Source organism: Epinephelus lanceolatus, chromosome 6 (genome assembly GCF_041903045.1).
Source record: "Epinephelus lanceolatus isolate andai-2023 chromosome 6, ASM4190304v1, whole genome shotgun sequence".
In the NCBI taxonomy this organism is placed as follows: domain Eukaryota; kingdom Metazoa; phylum Chordata; class Actinopteri; order Perciformes; family Serranidae; genus Epinephelus; species Epinephelus lanceolatus.
In genome coordinates this window covers 26,759,611-26,773,349 of record NC_135739.1, presented here as the reverse complement: position 1 = coordinate 26,773,349, position 13,739 = coordinate 26,759,611, and the positions used below count along the sequence as shown (strand labels likewise).

Sequence of the window (13,739 nt, the reverse complement as noted above, 5' to 3'; positions counted from 1 at the left end):
ATCATTATCAAAATCCAACACAGATTAGTACTGTTAATTGCATTTATTATCTCTTGTGAGTTCTTGTTTTTAAATTAATTGTGCCTTATAATAACTGCTGCCTGTCTTCATTCAGCAGCATATGTGAAGCCTCAGCTCCACCTCCACAAACACCCTCCGTCAGCACATCGTTGACGGAGGGTGCACACAGAGCACACTGGTAAGACTGTTCTCCTCATTTCAGCCATGTCTGGTTTTTTTAAACATTAAATGATGGATACGTTCTCAGTCAGCTGTTTGTTGACCTGCATGTGCCTTAATTCCACAGGTTGGGTTCTGACAGTGAGTGTCATGAATCTGATGCAGCACAAATACCTCCAGGTGTCATCTTGATGCAGCCTGCACCACCTGAATGCCGCCTGGCATTGGTGGAGGACAGCAGGCTGAGTGAAACATCAAGGTGAGATAATTTCCTCTAGACATGTCATTCATCAGATATGGAGTTAGGCCATCATTAGAGCAGATTAGGGAAGAAACTATTAACTCTGTGTTTGTGTATTCGTGTAGTCCATCGGATTTGCTGGAGGAACTATGTGAAAATAGTTCAGTGGAGCTCCCTTCCCATTCAGCTGAGGGCTCTGACATGCAACAGGAGGACACAGAATTCACCGACATCACGCCTGGTAGGAAATGCTCACCTCCTCTTGTGTCTGAATTGTTAAGGTCTTTCACATTGTTGTTCATTCTACCAAGGAGAGCTGAGTCGTTAATGTCCTTTTGATTTCCATCATCATAGTGCCCCAGAAGAGGAAAAAGAGGAAGAACTGGTTCAAGCGACTCTGGGCCTGGAACAGGGAGACAATCGGCGGCTGCAGCAGTGTGGATGTTGTGGAGTCTTAGAAATACCCCATGAAGGTGTGTTTTCACATGCATACACACTATTGACACATCTATGTGAAAGTGATGTCAGCTGTCAGGAGTTGTATAATTATTATTAATGTCACATACAGATACTATTATATGTTAATATATACATGTAAAATACACTGATCTGCCAAAACATTAAAACCACATAAAAGTAATTCACTTTACCTGTCAGTGGTTTTAATGTTTTGGCCAATGAGTGTATATACTATCATATACTACTACTATTATTATTATTATTATTGTTCATATATCTATTATTGTTGTTAACTTGTTACTGTATTGTAATTGCTGTGTATTTCTCTCTCTCCCTCTCCCTGTAGGTATTTCGTCCTATAGGACATCTCCATAGGACATTTACATATGACATCTATTGCACGTCTGTCCGTCCTGGAAGAGGGATCCCTGCTCAGTTGCTCTTCCTGAGGTTTCTTCCATTTCTCTCCCTGTTAAAGGGGATTTTTTTGGGAGTTTTCCTCATCCGATGTGAGGGTCAAAGGACAGAGAAATGTTGTATGTTGTAAAGCCCTCTGAGGCAAATTATAATTTGTATAATTAGTTTTATGAATACGATTGAATTGAATTGAACCCAATTTGGCAAATTAATTGAATTGAACCTAATTCGGCAAATTATTTGAATTGAACCTAATTCGGCACAAAATTTAAAAAAAAACAAAAAAAAACACAAATCTGTGTCATGACTTCTGTATTATTTTGTGTATCTGTCTATTGGTGAGGAATCATTTAAATGTAGACATGGTTATTGTATAGAAACACATTAACTTATCACATAAAACAAGACACTGCATCTTTTCTTCTTGAAAAAGAAAGGAATTTATGTTATATTATTTGCTAACATATCTTAGGATACATAAAAAAAACAACCAAAACTCTGGTGACATTTAAGAAAGATGATATTTTATTAATTTCAGATTCAAAATAAAAGTATTCACACAAACACATATTGAGTAAATAGGCAAGAACAGCTCTTCACTCTTCAAAAAAAAACAAAGAAAACAAAAAGGATTAAAAAAAACAAAACAGTTGCATTGCCCACCTCCACTTCACTGTTACCGTGGTTACTGGGAAATATCCCATTCATCAAAAAAAAAGGTAATCATTTGTAGAAAAAGGAGGAATAAGCACACATTAAAAGAACAGAGTGAAAAACGACTCGCAGTACTGACAGTGGTATTAGAAGTGGTACGACAACTACTTGTTGTAGTACTTAAATGTTGAGCTGGAGGTTCCCTGTTGATGCGCAAATAAACTAAACAGCAGATGTGTTACGAACCTGTAACACAGAGAGAGAAACAGAGAGACAGAGAAAGACACCCCAGAGTCCAAAATAAATCTCTCACTCACCGACCATGGTGATAAATATACATCTGCTTCTTATTTGTCTCCAGCCAATATAATTATATAAATACACCACAGTACTTGTTGAAGTCATAACTAATCTGAAGTACTACACCGGTATGTTGGAGTTCATTTCAGACACTGGTGCCCACTTCCATGCCCTCTTTTTGTACCCACTAAACTGTAACTTGAACTGGATTAAATGCATCAAACTGGAGGTAGAGGTAGATTTTCCTGAGAAGTTGTAAGAGCAAGAGCCTTGTTTTAAATGTGAAGTTAACTCAAAGACACGTGAAGCCCACGCGCACATCACATGCTTCCCTAAAATAATCACATTATTAATCATCATCATTATTGTCACTCTATTAATAAATCTGCTCTGAATGTAATCTCTGTGTGCCCGGGTTGCTACAGCATATCAAAGAAAAAACAAAGGTACAATTCATAGCCCTAAAAAGCCATATTCCAGAGATACTCTATTAAATGAATCTTAGTAATACAGGTTAATTCATACAACAATTGTCACAGCAGAAGGCATATCGTCATTACTCATTTTCCTTGCCCACAGTCGCCCTGATGGAGGTAACGTCAGTGGTGAAGTTCAGTCAAAAGCCCCTAAACCCCACATGCACCTTAACCCGTAAATGTTCCAGCAGGATTTCCATGTCGGCAGCATGTGGGAACAGGAGTCAACTTTCCATGCAAGACACTCTGGGATCTAAAAGGTTTTAGGAGGTCCTTTAGCTACAGGCCTTTGTGGGAATCAAAGCAGTAATATTTCAATGAAAAATGCTTGAAAGTTATGACAAAGAGTGAGCAAGCCGACCACAGGAGACTCCGAGGGTTTGTGCTGATTGATTTACTACCTTCCTTTAGTCCTGATATCACACTGCAGGACAAACAAAATGCATTTTGCTTTGAGAATGAGATTAAAAATGTAATCTGCTTTTTTATAACACACCACATAGAAAACAAAACAAAACAAAACAAAAAAAACAGCAGCAACGCTGGAGACAGAGTGAGCAGACGAGTGCCAATCACATGTATAAAAATACAAACATTCTGGGACAGGGTTGTTCAGGTTCTTGAGGAGATTTTATGCAATAAGATGGATTGTTTACCTGGGATTTTTACATGTTGACAAAATTTAAATGGACATCTATCGCTGCAAAATCCTGATACTTGCACATGAATGCACCAAACAAGCAGACTTTTGAAATCAACCCAAGCATTTAAACTGCTGTACCACACGACTATAATGTAAGTTTGACGAATAAAAAAAAGCCAAGAACTGCAGATGCAAACTCCTGTGTGAGCATGATAAAAACAAAGCGGCTACAAAAACACAGACACATAAAAAGCAGCTGGTAGCATTCAGAAATAAAAATGCCAGTCCGAACCACAACCTGCTAGAGAGTCTTTTCTCTCATAGCAGAGTTAAGACTGATACAGTTTCCACAGCTACAGTGCTCTGATGTTTTTGATTATATGGAGGAACATGTCGGACTATAGCTACAGAGAAACAAGCTAGACAGTGTTTGATTATTTGAGTTTGAGTCTGGTTTCAGTGGAGCATTTAGTGTCCCGAGATGATCTAAAGAGGCTTCGTCGGCTCAACTAGGAAAACACTGAGGAAACACTGGAAGGAAATGAAGATATGAACACTGAAATGCATTTGTTTTGCAGTTAATGTTCAGACTGCAGTACGCTGAATCATTGCAGTCTAAGCTCAGACCCTTTTTGCATTGCCATTTAGAAACTGATTGTGCGTCATAACAAAAACCTTCCACTGAGGGGAGCTATTGGTACAGGTTTTGAACCCTCAGCTACACCGACGTCTCTTGTTCCCCTTGCATAACTTAGGTTGATATCTGATTGTCTGTGGTATTACAATCTCTTTCACATAAAAGTCATCAACAACATTTTTGATGAGGGTTTCCTGCATGAACTCAACCTCCAGCAGTCTGCTGCGGCTGAAGCGAAGACAATCTGCCAAAGCTTTATTGGTTCTTGAGGTAGAAACGGGGGTTTGATTGCGGTTGAAGGGATGTTTGGAGGTATACAGTGTTGTCAAAACATCTCCTGATTGTCGCTGCCATGCAATTAAAAACCTTCCCTGAAGATGCTGCTGCGCACGTACTGAAAAGGAGCCAGCGACCGAGAGCTGCAGTACCTCCGCTGTTCAAATGCAAATATCTCACGGAGACGGTCGATAGCTATATATGATAAACATGGATCCACTGAAGGGGGCAGGTGCTTGAATGTTGCCTCAGGGGCCAAAAGGTCATGGGGTCAACTCTAAAGAAGCAATGTTGATCCTTTAGATCAGTATTGATTGAATTTTGCTTTCTACAGCCGCCCTCCCCCCCAACTAATGCTTTCAGTCACAGCATGTCTCTATTTGATTGTCAGCCATTACCAGCGACTGTGACATCTGCTACTCATGCAGAGAGAGGCATGATGGGCTTTCTCTGTGTCCTTAAACTGACTGAGTAGGAAAAAATGTTTACATCGCAGCTGATAAAATTAACAGCTCCTTACATGGAGGAATCCACAAATGTTTTTTTCATACTGGGTCTTTCTATCTATGGCCAATAAACCTATAAATTAGCATAGCATGCATACATCAGTATCACTGTAGAGACTGTTCTGCCCTACGAAGGCAAAAGACAGTGACTACACATTTGGTCAAAATTTAGTTAAGACCAGAACCTGTTTTGATTGTACTTAACCAGAGAAACTATAATACTATCAAATGCGTATGTTTTAAACAAAAAAACAGCATTGAAAATTCATAAGAACTATAAAAGAGTTAAAATACTGCAGCTAGCTGGAGACAGAGCCGTAGCTAAAGCTAATTTAACCACTTTCCCTGTTTCTTGGAATTAAAAATCTCAAGATGACTGTTGCTTAACACATGTAGTCAAGGTATAAATATAGTCAAAGGTGTCTATTGTTAGTGCGCATGTGTACACGACTCTCAACACAACTCATATGTCCACAGCGAGGACGCAGCCAGAAGGCACTGCCTGTTTGACATGTTCCCTACAGGTTTCACTGCATAGGCTATATACATTCCTCTGTAACGCATCTATACTGTGAGCCTGATCAATAATCAAATGGTGTTGTGAGTGTGGAAATCAGACTGCATCAAAACAGAATGAATGCTATTTAAATTGTAAAAGGCAAAACAGTTGATTGGTCTGCCGGACTGAAGCGACATCTGCAAAACAAACTAGCTCTTCCCCAAATAGCTAAATTCACTGTGGAGACACATGACTGCGACTAACTGCATCTCTTCTCCATCTGTAAAACGACTTCTGCAAATGTTTCTCAGACATAAAAGCGGTTTCATTGGTTGAGTTAAACATTGGTGGTCAGAGCCTGAGAGCTGCTGTTACTGAGGAGCTTTAGAAAATGAAGAAATAGAAGAAAGCTAGCCCTACAATGTTTTGTTGATTTGCTGCTTTGCCTCGATGTGGTTCAGACTTTGTCTTGTAATAGAACCACGACAACAGCAGCTGTTTCAGGTGCACTGGCGGCAGACCTGTGCCACCCTTCAGTCAGTCTGTTGCACTTGTGCCAACTGCAGGTTTTTCTCTTTAATAACCACTCTCCGTGAGTGTTTGAGGTTTTTCCATCTATTATTTTAAACCGCCAAAACAAGCTTCCTTAACACACATCACTAAGTTCTGTGTTTGGTGTTGAGCAGTTGAGCTATAAACTTAGGTCCCATTAAAATAATAACAAATGCCCCAGAAGGCTCAAGATTAATTAAAAAATATTACAGTTGGTGTTGCAGCCACTAGGTGAGTTTCTGTCTGAGTATTAAAAGAGCACTAAGGGTTAGTGAGATGCAATGATTCTCCATTATTATTTGATAGCCTCTGAACTTTGCCTTGGTCCTGTGTAGTGTGTGTGCGTGTTTGTGTATGTCACAGGGCTGTAGCTGGGTGAAGCTGAGGTGCCATTAGAGACATCTGGCCAGTTTTCCTGGCATGTAAAAATGTAAAACCTCAAACACACAAAGAAAACAGCAACTACGAAGCAATTAAGTGCAGCAGTAGCACTCGCTGCCTGTAGGTGGCGACATCAACACATCGATGAGTTTGAGAGTGAGTTAAAAACAGGGCTGCAACTAACGATTCATTGATTAATAGTTTGGTCTATTAAATGTCAGGAAATCGTGAAAAATGTCCATCCCAGTTTCTAAATGTTCAAGGCGATGTCTTTAAATGTCTTGTTTTGTCATTCCACAACCCAAAGATATTGAATTTAATGACGTCCAACAGAGAAAGCAAGTAAAGTCCAGAGTTGTGAGGCTGAAAAACAGCATTTTCTGCCATTTCTGACTGAAAAATTACCAATGTTTTATCGATTAGTTGCAGATTATTTTTCTGTGATTGGTTAATTGACTAACTCGTGCAGCGCTAGTTACAAACTGGTTTAATTTGCTGCTTCTCACCTAAAACACATTAGTATTTCTGTTTCAAGTTCTGTTAATATTTTGACCAGAATTCCTTTTTCGTTACTACTGAAACACACCGGTTTTCTGTTATACTGACATATAAGTCAACCAATGATATCCTGTCTCTACTTCTAGTTCTGCCTCTGATGAACTTTTAAAATTCTTTCCCTGTAAGTACTAAAACAAGTGAGGCTGGAGAGTGGAGAGCATTTAATAATTGTACGCGTCTTTGACTAAGAGTTTTTGGCTGTCCGAGTATAAAGAGTATTTTCAAAACTGACCGGTGTTTATGTAGCAGCTGGTGGTGATTTCCTACCAAGAGGCGAGTCCAGAATCAAAGCAGCGACAGCCATCTGGTGATATTTGACTACAACAGTAAAAACTGATTAGACGGAGGTACTGCTCGCTCTCTGGTCATCTCATGCTGTGTTAAGGCCTCAGAACAGAACCCACATACAAAGCCTGATTTTCTTCCTAGCGTCAGTAGGAATGAGGCTGCTTTGCATAGGGGGTCAGGGTCGGTGGGAGGAGAGTAACAATCTTTAACAGTCCAGAGAGGTAACACAGGTTAAAGTTCAAAAAGCTAAATGAATGATCTACTTGCAGCAACACGGCTACACATGAATGATATGGTATCTCCACTGTGGTCGATTTAACCTCTTATAAAACTGCAGCGTGTGTGTTCGTACAAACACAGACATGGCGAGCGCTCAGCCGCAGCTATGATTACCTCTGAGATCACATTGTCAAAAGCCCCGATTAAGCAACATCTAAAAACAGTGAGAGGATCCCAAGACATTCTCTGTTATATCCTTGCCCGTGTCAAGGAGACCCGGTCCTTGTCGCAGCTCAGGATAAGAACTGCTTGGATCCAAAGAAGCACTAAGTCATGCAAAACACAAAGCTTAAACAAAAAATAAAAGCATCTGTAATCTATAATACAAAACAAATTGTCAGATGTGAGCTGAGATAACCTCTTCTGAAGCTCACATTGCATCTCCTGACACCTGATTGTCCATGTGAGTGTCTCCACAATGACAAGGATTTAGTGAATACACAGTTCTTGTGACTTTAAGACAGGAAGCCATAGTTCTCCTGCCTCACTCCTGATCGCTGAAGGGCTTTATCTACAAATACAGACATGCATCTGACCTTAAGACAATCACTCCACTAGAAGGCCAAGTTAGGTTAGAAAAAAAAAAAAGCTGAAAATTGATCTTTCCACAGAGAAAGATGTTGAAAAGCATTGCTCTGTCAAGATGTTGTACAAAGCGATGAGCAGATTGGACACCTGAGAACAATCGTGTGTTATTCACATACAATCTGAACCTCAAACAGCAACAGTCGGTGTGGATGCCGCTGAGGCTTGGAAAGTCCAGCGTGTTGAGGTGCAGCAAAGGGGAAGAAAAACCCTCAAGAAAGGCTTTAGTTCATTTTTCCCACCTGCACACCTGACCTTACTCAAAAACAGCCATTTTGAACACTAAGCTTGACAAATGAGATCGGCGCAGCTCTGCATTGAACTGGCCTTAGGTCAACAAGCAGGTGAGGAGATAGAAAAGAGAGAGCTGTTCTCAGGAAGAAGAACCACAACAACTGCTTGAATTCATCCGCTACGAAGCATTGTAGCTAAGTAGCTACTACCCAGATGGTAGCAATAATGGATCAAATGTGTGAAAAAAGTGAACCGATATTCTTGCAAATTCTCTTTCAGATTCTTGTTTTAAATTTGTGTTTCATTGGAGAAATCTGTGGCTTTGATATGACGTGTATCAAAATGGGAGCACACACCTGCACCGGACCAAACAGAGATCCAAAATGGCTGCCATGTAAATAAGGTTTTACACAAAATGAGGTCACAACGGTAAATTGTTATATGCCCTGACGAAACAACACATACCTTTAAAGCTTTTCTGATTAAAAATAGAGAATATTCATATTTTCTTTTTTTTTTTATAGAATTCTAAATATATAATTTTTTTTCCTGCAGTGAGAGGATTGTTAAAGATTTAAATGATAAAACACAGTAAAGAGAATAACAATAATGACACTAATGACAATGAAAAGGTAAAATAAAATAAAAAAAATCTCTCCCCTAGAGGATAAAACATTGCTGTCAATCAGTAGCTGTGTTTGTGTGTGTAAACAGTGCATTACCCTTCCTAGTTATTACCTTCTCTTTTGTTCTCCGATAATCTGTACATTTATGCAGAAATAAATAATTCACAGGTTGTGCATACATATTTGTTTAGCATATACTGGCTCTCAGTTGAGATATACTTTCTTTTTTTTTCCGAAATCATTTTGGCTATGAAGAACAAAAGAGGTGAGTTGGTGAGAGAAAACCTGAGATAGTGTACTTCAAGTGATCTGAGTTTCAGTTTGTGTCGTTCTGTACAGTTTATGGTTCTTCTCTTTTTGGCATAGATTATGTAGAAAATGAGGTTGATTTTTGGCTTTACTTAGCGTGGTAATTAAAAAAAATAAAAGCGGAAAGGCTGGGGGTTTGTTAAGACAATGGGTTGCTGGAAGTTGAGGTTGAGGTAGGTGTGTTCTGCTGCTGCTGCTGCTGCTGCTGCTGCTGCTGCTGCTGCTGCGGAGCGACACGACTGCTGACCGTCTTGTTGGAGACGGACGATCCAGGTGCACCGGACAGGGCTGACCCTCCTGCTGCCTGAGCAAAAAGAACACCTAGACACGAAAAGAACCAAAAAGTTCAGGTTAGAATACAGAGTATGCCTGTTAAGCTTCATCTCAGTTTTAAAGTGAAGCCTAAAGAGGACCTATTACAGTGCCTTGCAAAAGTATTGACGCCCCTTGGCATTTTTCACCCTCTGAAAAAAGCTCAGTCTACTGTGGTTGGTCAGTGCTTCCGGGTCTTCCGTGTCTAGGCATCTCTGCACCTTCATTGCAGCCAGGTAATGACTGTAACGGAGTTTGGCTTGACCTTTCTACCGGGAAAAATCACTATAGTAAAAGCTTTTAAACCAAAATATTGCCAACCAAACATGATCCAGCAGGATTATGATCATAGATTGGGAAGGAATTTTACTTTAGCAACCAAAATTACATGTTTCCCTGATGCTAGCATGTAGCTACATGTAGCAATCAGTGGTGGCAGCTGGTCTTTCAAACAGGGGAAGCTCACTTTAAGTTTACATCATAAAATTTGCACGGCACTATGTCAGAAGACTCCACTCGCAAATATCCGCATAGGACTGAACTCGAAATGCGACGATGCCAGTGTGTATTTCCAAAGTGCTGTCAATCACAAAGAGGTTCAGCCTTTTAGACAGTTTCTCCAATCATCATGCATACAGCGAGCGTCCTCTCACGCCTACTGCTCCATTAGGTCCCAGGGAAGCTGAGCCTCCTTGGAGGTGACGATTTTGTCGCATTTATCCAATGACCGTCTCGCTTTGCTGCATGAAAAAAACCTGCTCAGCGCTGTCTCATAGGAATGCTTGGAGGCTCCGCGTCCACCGTGCTGACACAACAATGTATGATAGGGAGGTTGCGTTTGAAAACAGGTGATAAACAGCTGACGTTTGAACCTTATCTTAATGTAAATTCAATAGTGCATATTTGACCATTTCTTCTATGAAAATTTAGTGGAAGTTCAGCCTCCCTTGTTGTCTCAGAGCAATTGCCCCTGACAGCAATGTGCTTAATTAAATATCTGCGGTAACATGCCTGCAGCAGATGACCATATAGAAATATGTCATGAGCTGATGTCAGCTTGTCACAAAAGTGGAAACACTTTAATGTCCTTGTGTCAATAAGCAAGTGAGGAGATAAAAACGATCTGTAGCCGGAGGTTTATGTACTTTTAACTGTCTCTGTTTGAAACTGTCTCTGTTTGAAACTTTGAAACATCTGACATTGTGAGCATAAAAGGTCTCCTTTAAAGGAGAAGTTAAAAATGTGCTTTCTTTCTAAGAGTTAAATAACAAGATCATCGTGTTAGCTAGAGCTAGAGGAAGAGGTTAGCCTAGCTCATGATAAAGGCTGGAAGAGGAGGAAACAGCTACCTTGCCTTTTCCCATAGTTATTTAATATTTAAGGCAACTGTTCAAAATTTTGGGAAATATCTTTTTTTTTTCTTTTTTTTTTTTCAAGATTATTTTTTGGGCTTTTTGCCTTTAATTGACAGGGCAGTGTGAAATGGGGAGAGAGAGAGAGAGTGGGGGGGATGACATGCAGCAAAGGGTTGCAAGCCAGAATCGAACCTGCGGCCGCTGCGGCGAGACATTGCCTATGTAGATGGGGCGCCGGCACTATCCACTACGCTACCGACACCCCTTTGGGAAATATCTTTAATTTGCTTTCTTTCAGTTCGATAAGATAAATTTATTGCTCTGAGCACATGTTAATCACTGAGGGCATTTTATTAGCTCTTCTCTTCTCTTCTCTTCTCTTCTCCTATCTTGACTACAATGTCTGGGCAGTAAGAGGACGATGTTCAGAGATATTTAAGTGTAAAAATCAACCTGAAACTATAAAAGTGAGTGAGACAAGAATAGGAGTTTAAAAGTGATCCCAAACTGAGACTATTTCCTTGCTGGTACAAAACCAGGCAGACTCTAGAGATGCACCTGGCTGTTGTACACCAAGAAGTAGTCACATCACCTCTCTCCCCCTAAAACCACAAACTGTTCTCTTCAAGGCTAAAAAGAAACAAGGCTGGCTGCACCCCCCGTCACCAGTCTTAATGGTGAGCTAAGCTAATCCAGGTTCAACTGTTGCTCCGTGTTTAACACACAGACACAAGTGTCGATCTTCTCACTCAGTCTCGGAAAGACATGAAATAGTCATAAAATGAGAATAACCGAGAGTTCCTATTATATTTAGCTGAATACATATTTACTGAGAATAAAGGAAGTGGTAAGCTGGACTTCCTGTGCTGCGTGACAGTGATACTCACCAGTATACATTATTCCATTGAGCTCCACTGACATGCTGATGCTGCTTGTGCCGTTGGTTGTGAGGTTCAGGGCTGAGTCCTGCCTGCCCTCTGTGAGGAAGACAAACCACAAAGTAGAGCTGTGTTAACAAAACTGTGGTTTTATTCAGTATACAGACCACAATGTGACTTTGTGACATCGAGTTGACTTCCCTCGGTGATCTGGAAACCAAAAGGGCAACTCAAGAGCTTGAATTTGCAGAAAACCTCCAAATGCACATTTCTCTGAAATCACCTGTATTATCAGTACTGAGAAACAGTTTGCGTGTTGAATCACACAGATAGCAACCAAGATATACTTTGCTATAAGATCAAAGAGTCAGAAGGAAAAGTGGCAGAAGGGAATCCCCCGCTCAGACAAACACACACACATGTACTGTATGTTTGCACGCTGCATCTATAAGCTAAACAGGTCAACCTATAGACCTGCTGTGGGTTACTTCCTCACTGTTGGGTGCTGTGGTTTGAGGTGAGATGACAGGAATGTCTTGAGATGCTGTCAGGAAGAGGGAGAGTGTGTGAAATCCAGCTCGTGTAAATTCTGGGGTAAAACAATGAAATGTAAAATAGTGATGCCCACAGCAGATGTGATGTGGTAGTATTGATATGCACTTTTTTATTTGTGGAGATTCTTATAATCTTTTGAGTCAGTGACAGATTATTTCGTGGAAGAATTTCCTCAGCTCACAGGAAACACAGGCTTCTTGATCTGGTGTGAGAAATCATGTCTGACTGGTTGTTTAGTTTCGCATATATCAGAAACAACGCTGTGCGTTCACTACCTTGGTTATTGATGCGGATGTTCATGGGTATCTGAGCGGTCATGGCCAGCAGGTTGTGTTGCAGCGCTCTCTGCAGCAGTCGTTGGTGCTCCTCGGCCGGCAACGCCATCTTCTTCTCTGGTGGCTCGCCGGCCTCCAGTTTGTCCCTCAGCTGCTCCAGAGCCGCCACCTGAGCCGCCATGGCTGCCTGAGCTGCTGCTGCCTGCACAGCAGCCACCGAGTGCCCAGCCAGAGCTCCCGCTGGCAGACGAGCCACACCGAGCCCCGGAAGCGTCTGGCCTCCCTCCTCTTCTGGCCAGAAAGAGGAAGACAGTTAGCTCAGATAGAGCTGATTAAGATCTGTTAACTTAAGTACAGCAACAACAGAGACGACAGCAAATGAATTTCTATTGAACGTACAGGATAAAGATTTGAGCATCCTACGCAAAAATACTAATCACCATCTCTGCTCTCTGGGAGTAAATACAGTGCCCTCCAAAAGTATTGGAACAGTGAGGCCAATTCCTTTATTTTTGTTGTAGACTGAAAATATTTGGGTTTGACATCAAAAGATGAATATGGGACAAGAGATCAACATTTCAGCTTTTATTTCCAGGTATTTACATCTGGATCTGATACACAACTTAGAAGATAGCACCTTTTGTTTGAACCCACCCATTTTTCATGAGAGCAAAAGTATTGGAACATGTGACTGACAGGTGTGTTTTGTTGCCCAGGTGTCTCCCAATTTCATTGATTATTCAAACAATAAATAGCACTGAATGTCTGAGCTCAGTTTCAGATTGGGTACGATAGATTTTGCCTGTGCAGACTGCATTTAGAGGTGGAACCAACATGAAAACTGAGAGCTGACTATGGGTGAAAAAGAAGCAATTGTGAATCTGAGAGAAGATGGACAATCAATCAGAGCCATTGCACAAACATTGGTCATAGCCAGTGCAACCATTTGGAATGTCCTGAAGAAGAAAGAAACCACTGGTGTACTAAGCAACAGACGTCGGACAGGTAGACCAAGGAAAACATCAGCAGTTGATGACAGAAACATTGTGAGAGCTGTCAAGAAAGACCCTAAAACAACTGTTAGTGACATCAGCAACAACCTCCAGAGGGCAGGAGTGAAGGTATCACAATCTACTATTCGCAGAAGACTTCATGAACAAAAGTACAGAGGCTACACCAGAAGATGCAAACCACTCATTAGCAAGAAGAATAGGAAGGCCAGGCTGGAATTTGCCAAAAGGTACAGAGATGAGCCTCAAAAATT

The 13,739-nt window shown here is 40.9% G+C and overlaps 1 protein-coding gene across 2 annotated transcripts in view; it reads right to left on the bottom strand.

The window, feature by feature from the left end:
• Window positions 1–9,010: 9,010 nt before the first annotated feature.
• arid3a (AT-rich interactive domain 3A) overlaps window positions 9,011–13,739 on the bottom strand; it is a 49,675-nt gene continuing 44,946 nt past the window's right edge. The window contains exons 7-9 of one of the 2 annotated variants that reach the window (XM_033621719.2): window positions 12,476–12,766; window positions 11,655–11,744; window positions 9,011–9,421 (exon numbers count right to left, since the gene is read on the bottom strand). In XM_033621719.2, the coding sequence (XP_033477610.2) occupies window positions 9,240–9,421; window positions 11,655–11,744; window positions 12,476–12,766 (563 nt within the window). In that variant the 3' untranslated portion in view covers window positions 9,011–9,239. The remainder of the gene's footprint in view (window positions 9,422–11,654; window positions 11,745–12,475; window positions 12,767–13,739) is intronic. The other variant, XM_033621720.2, reaches the window with a different exon arrangement.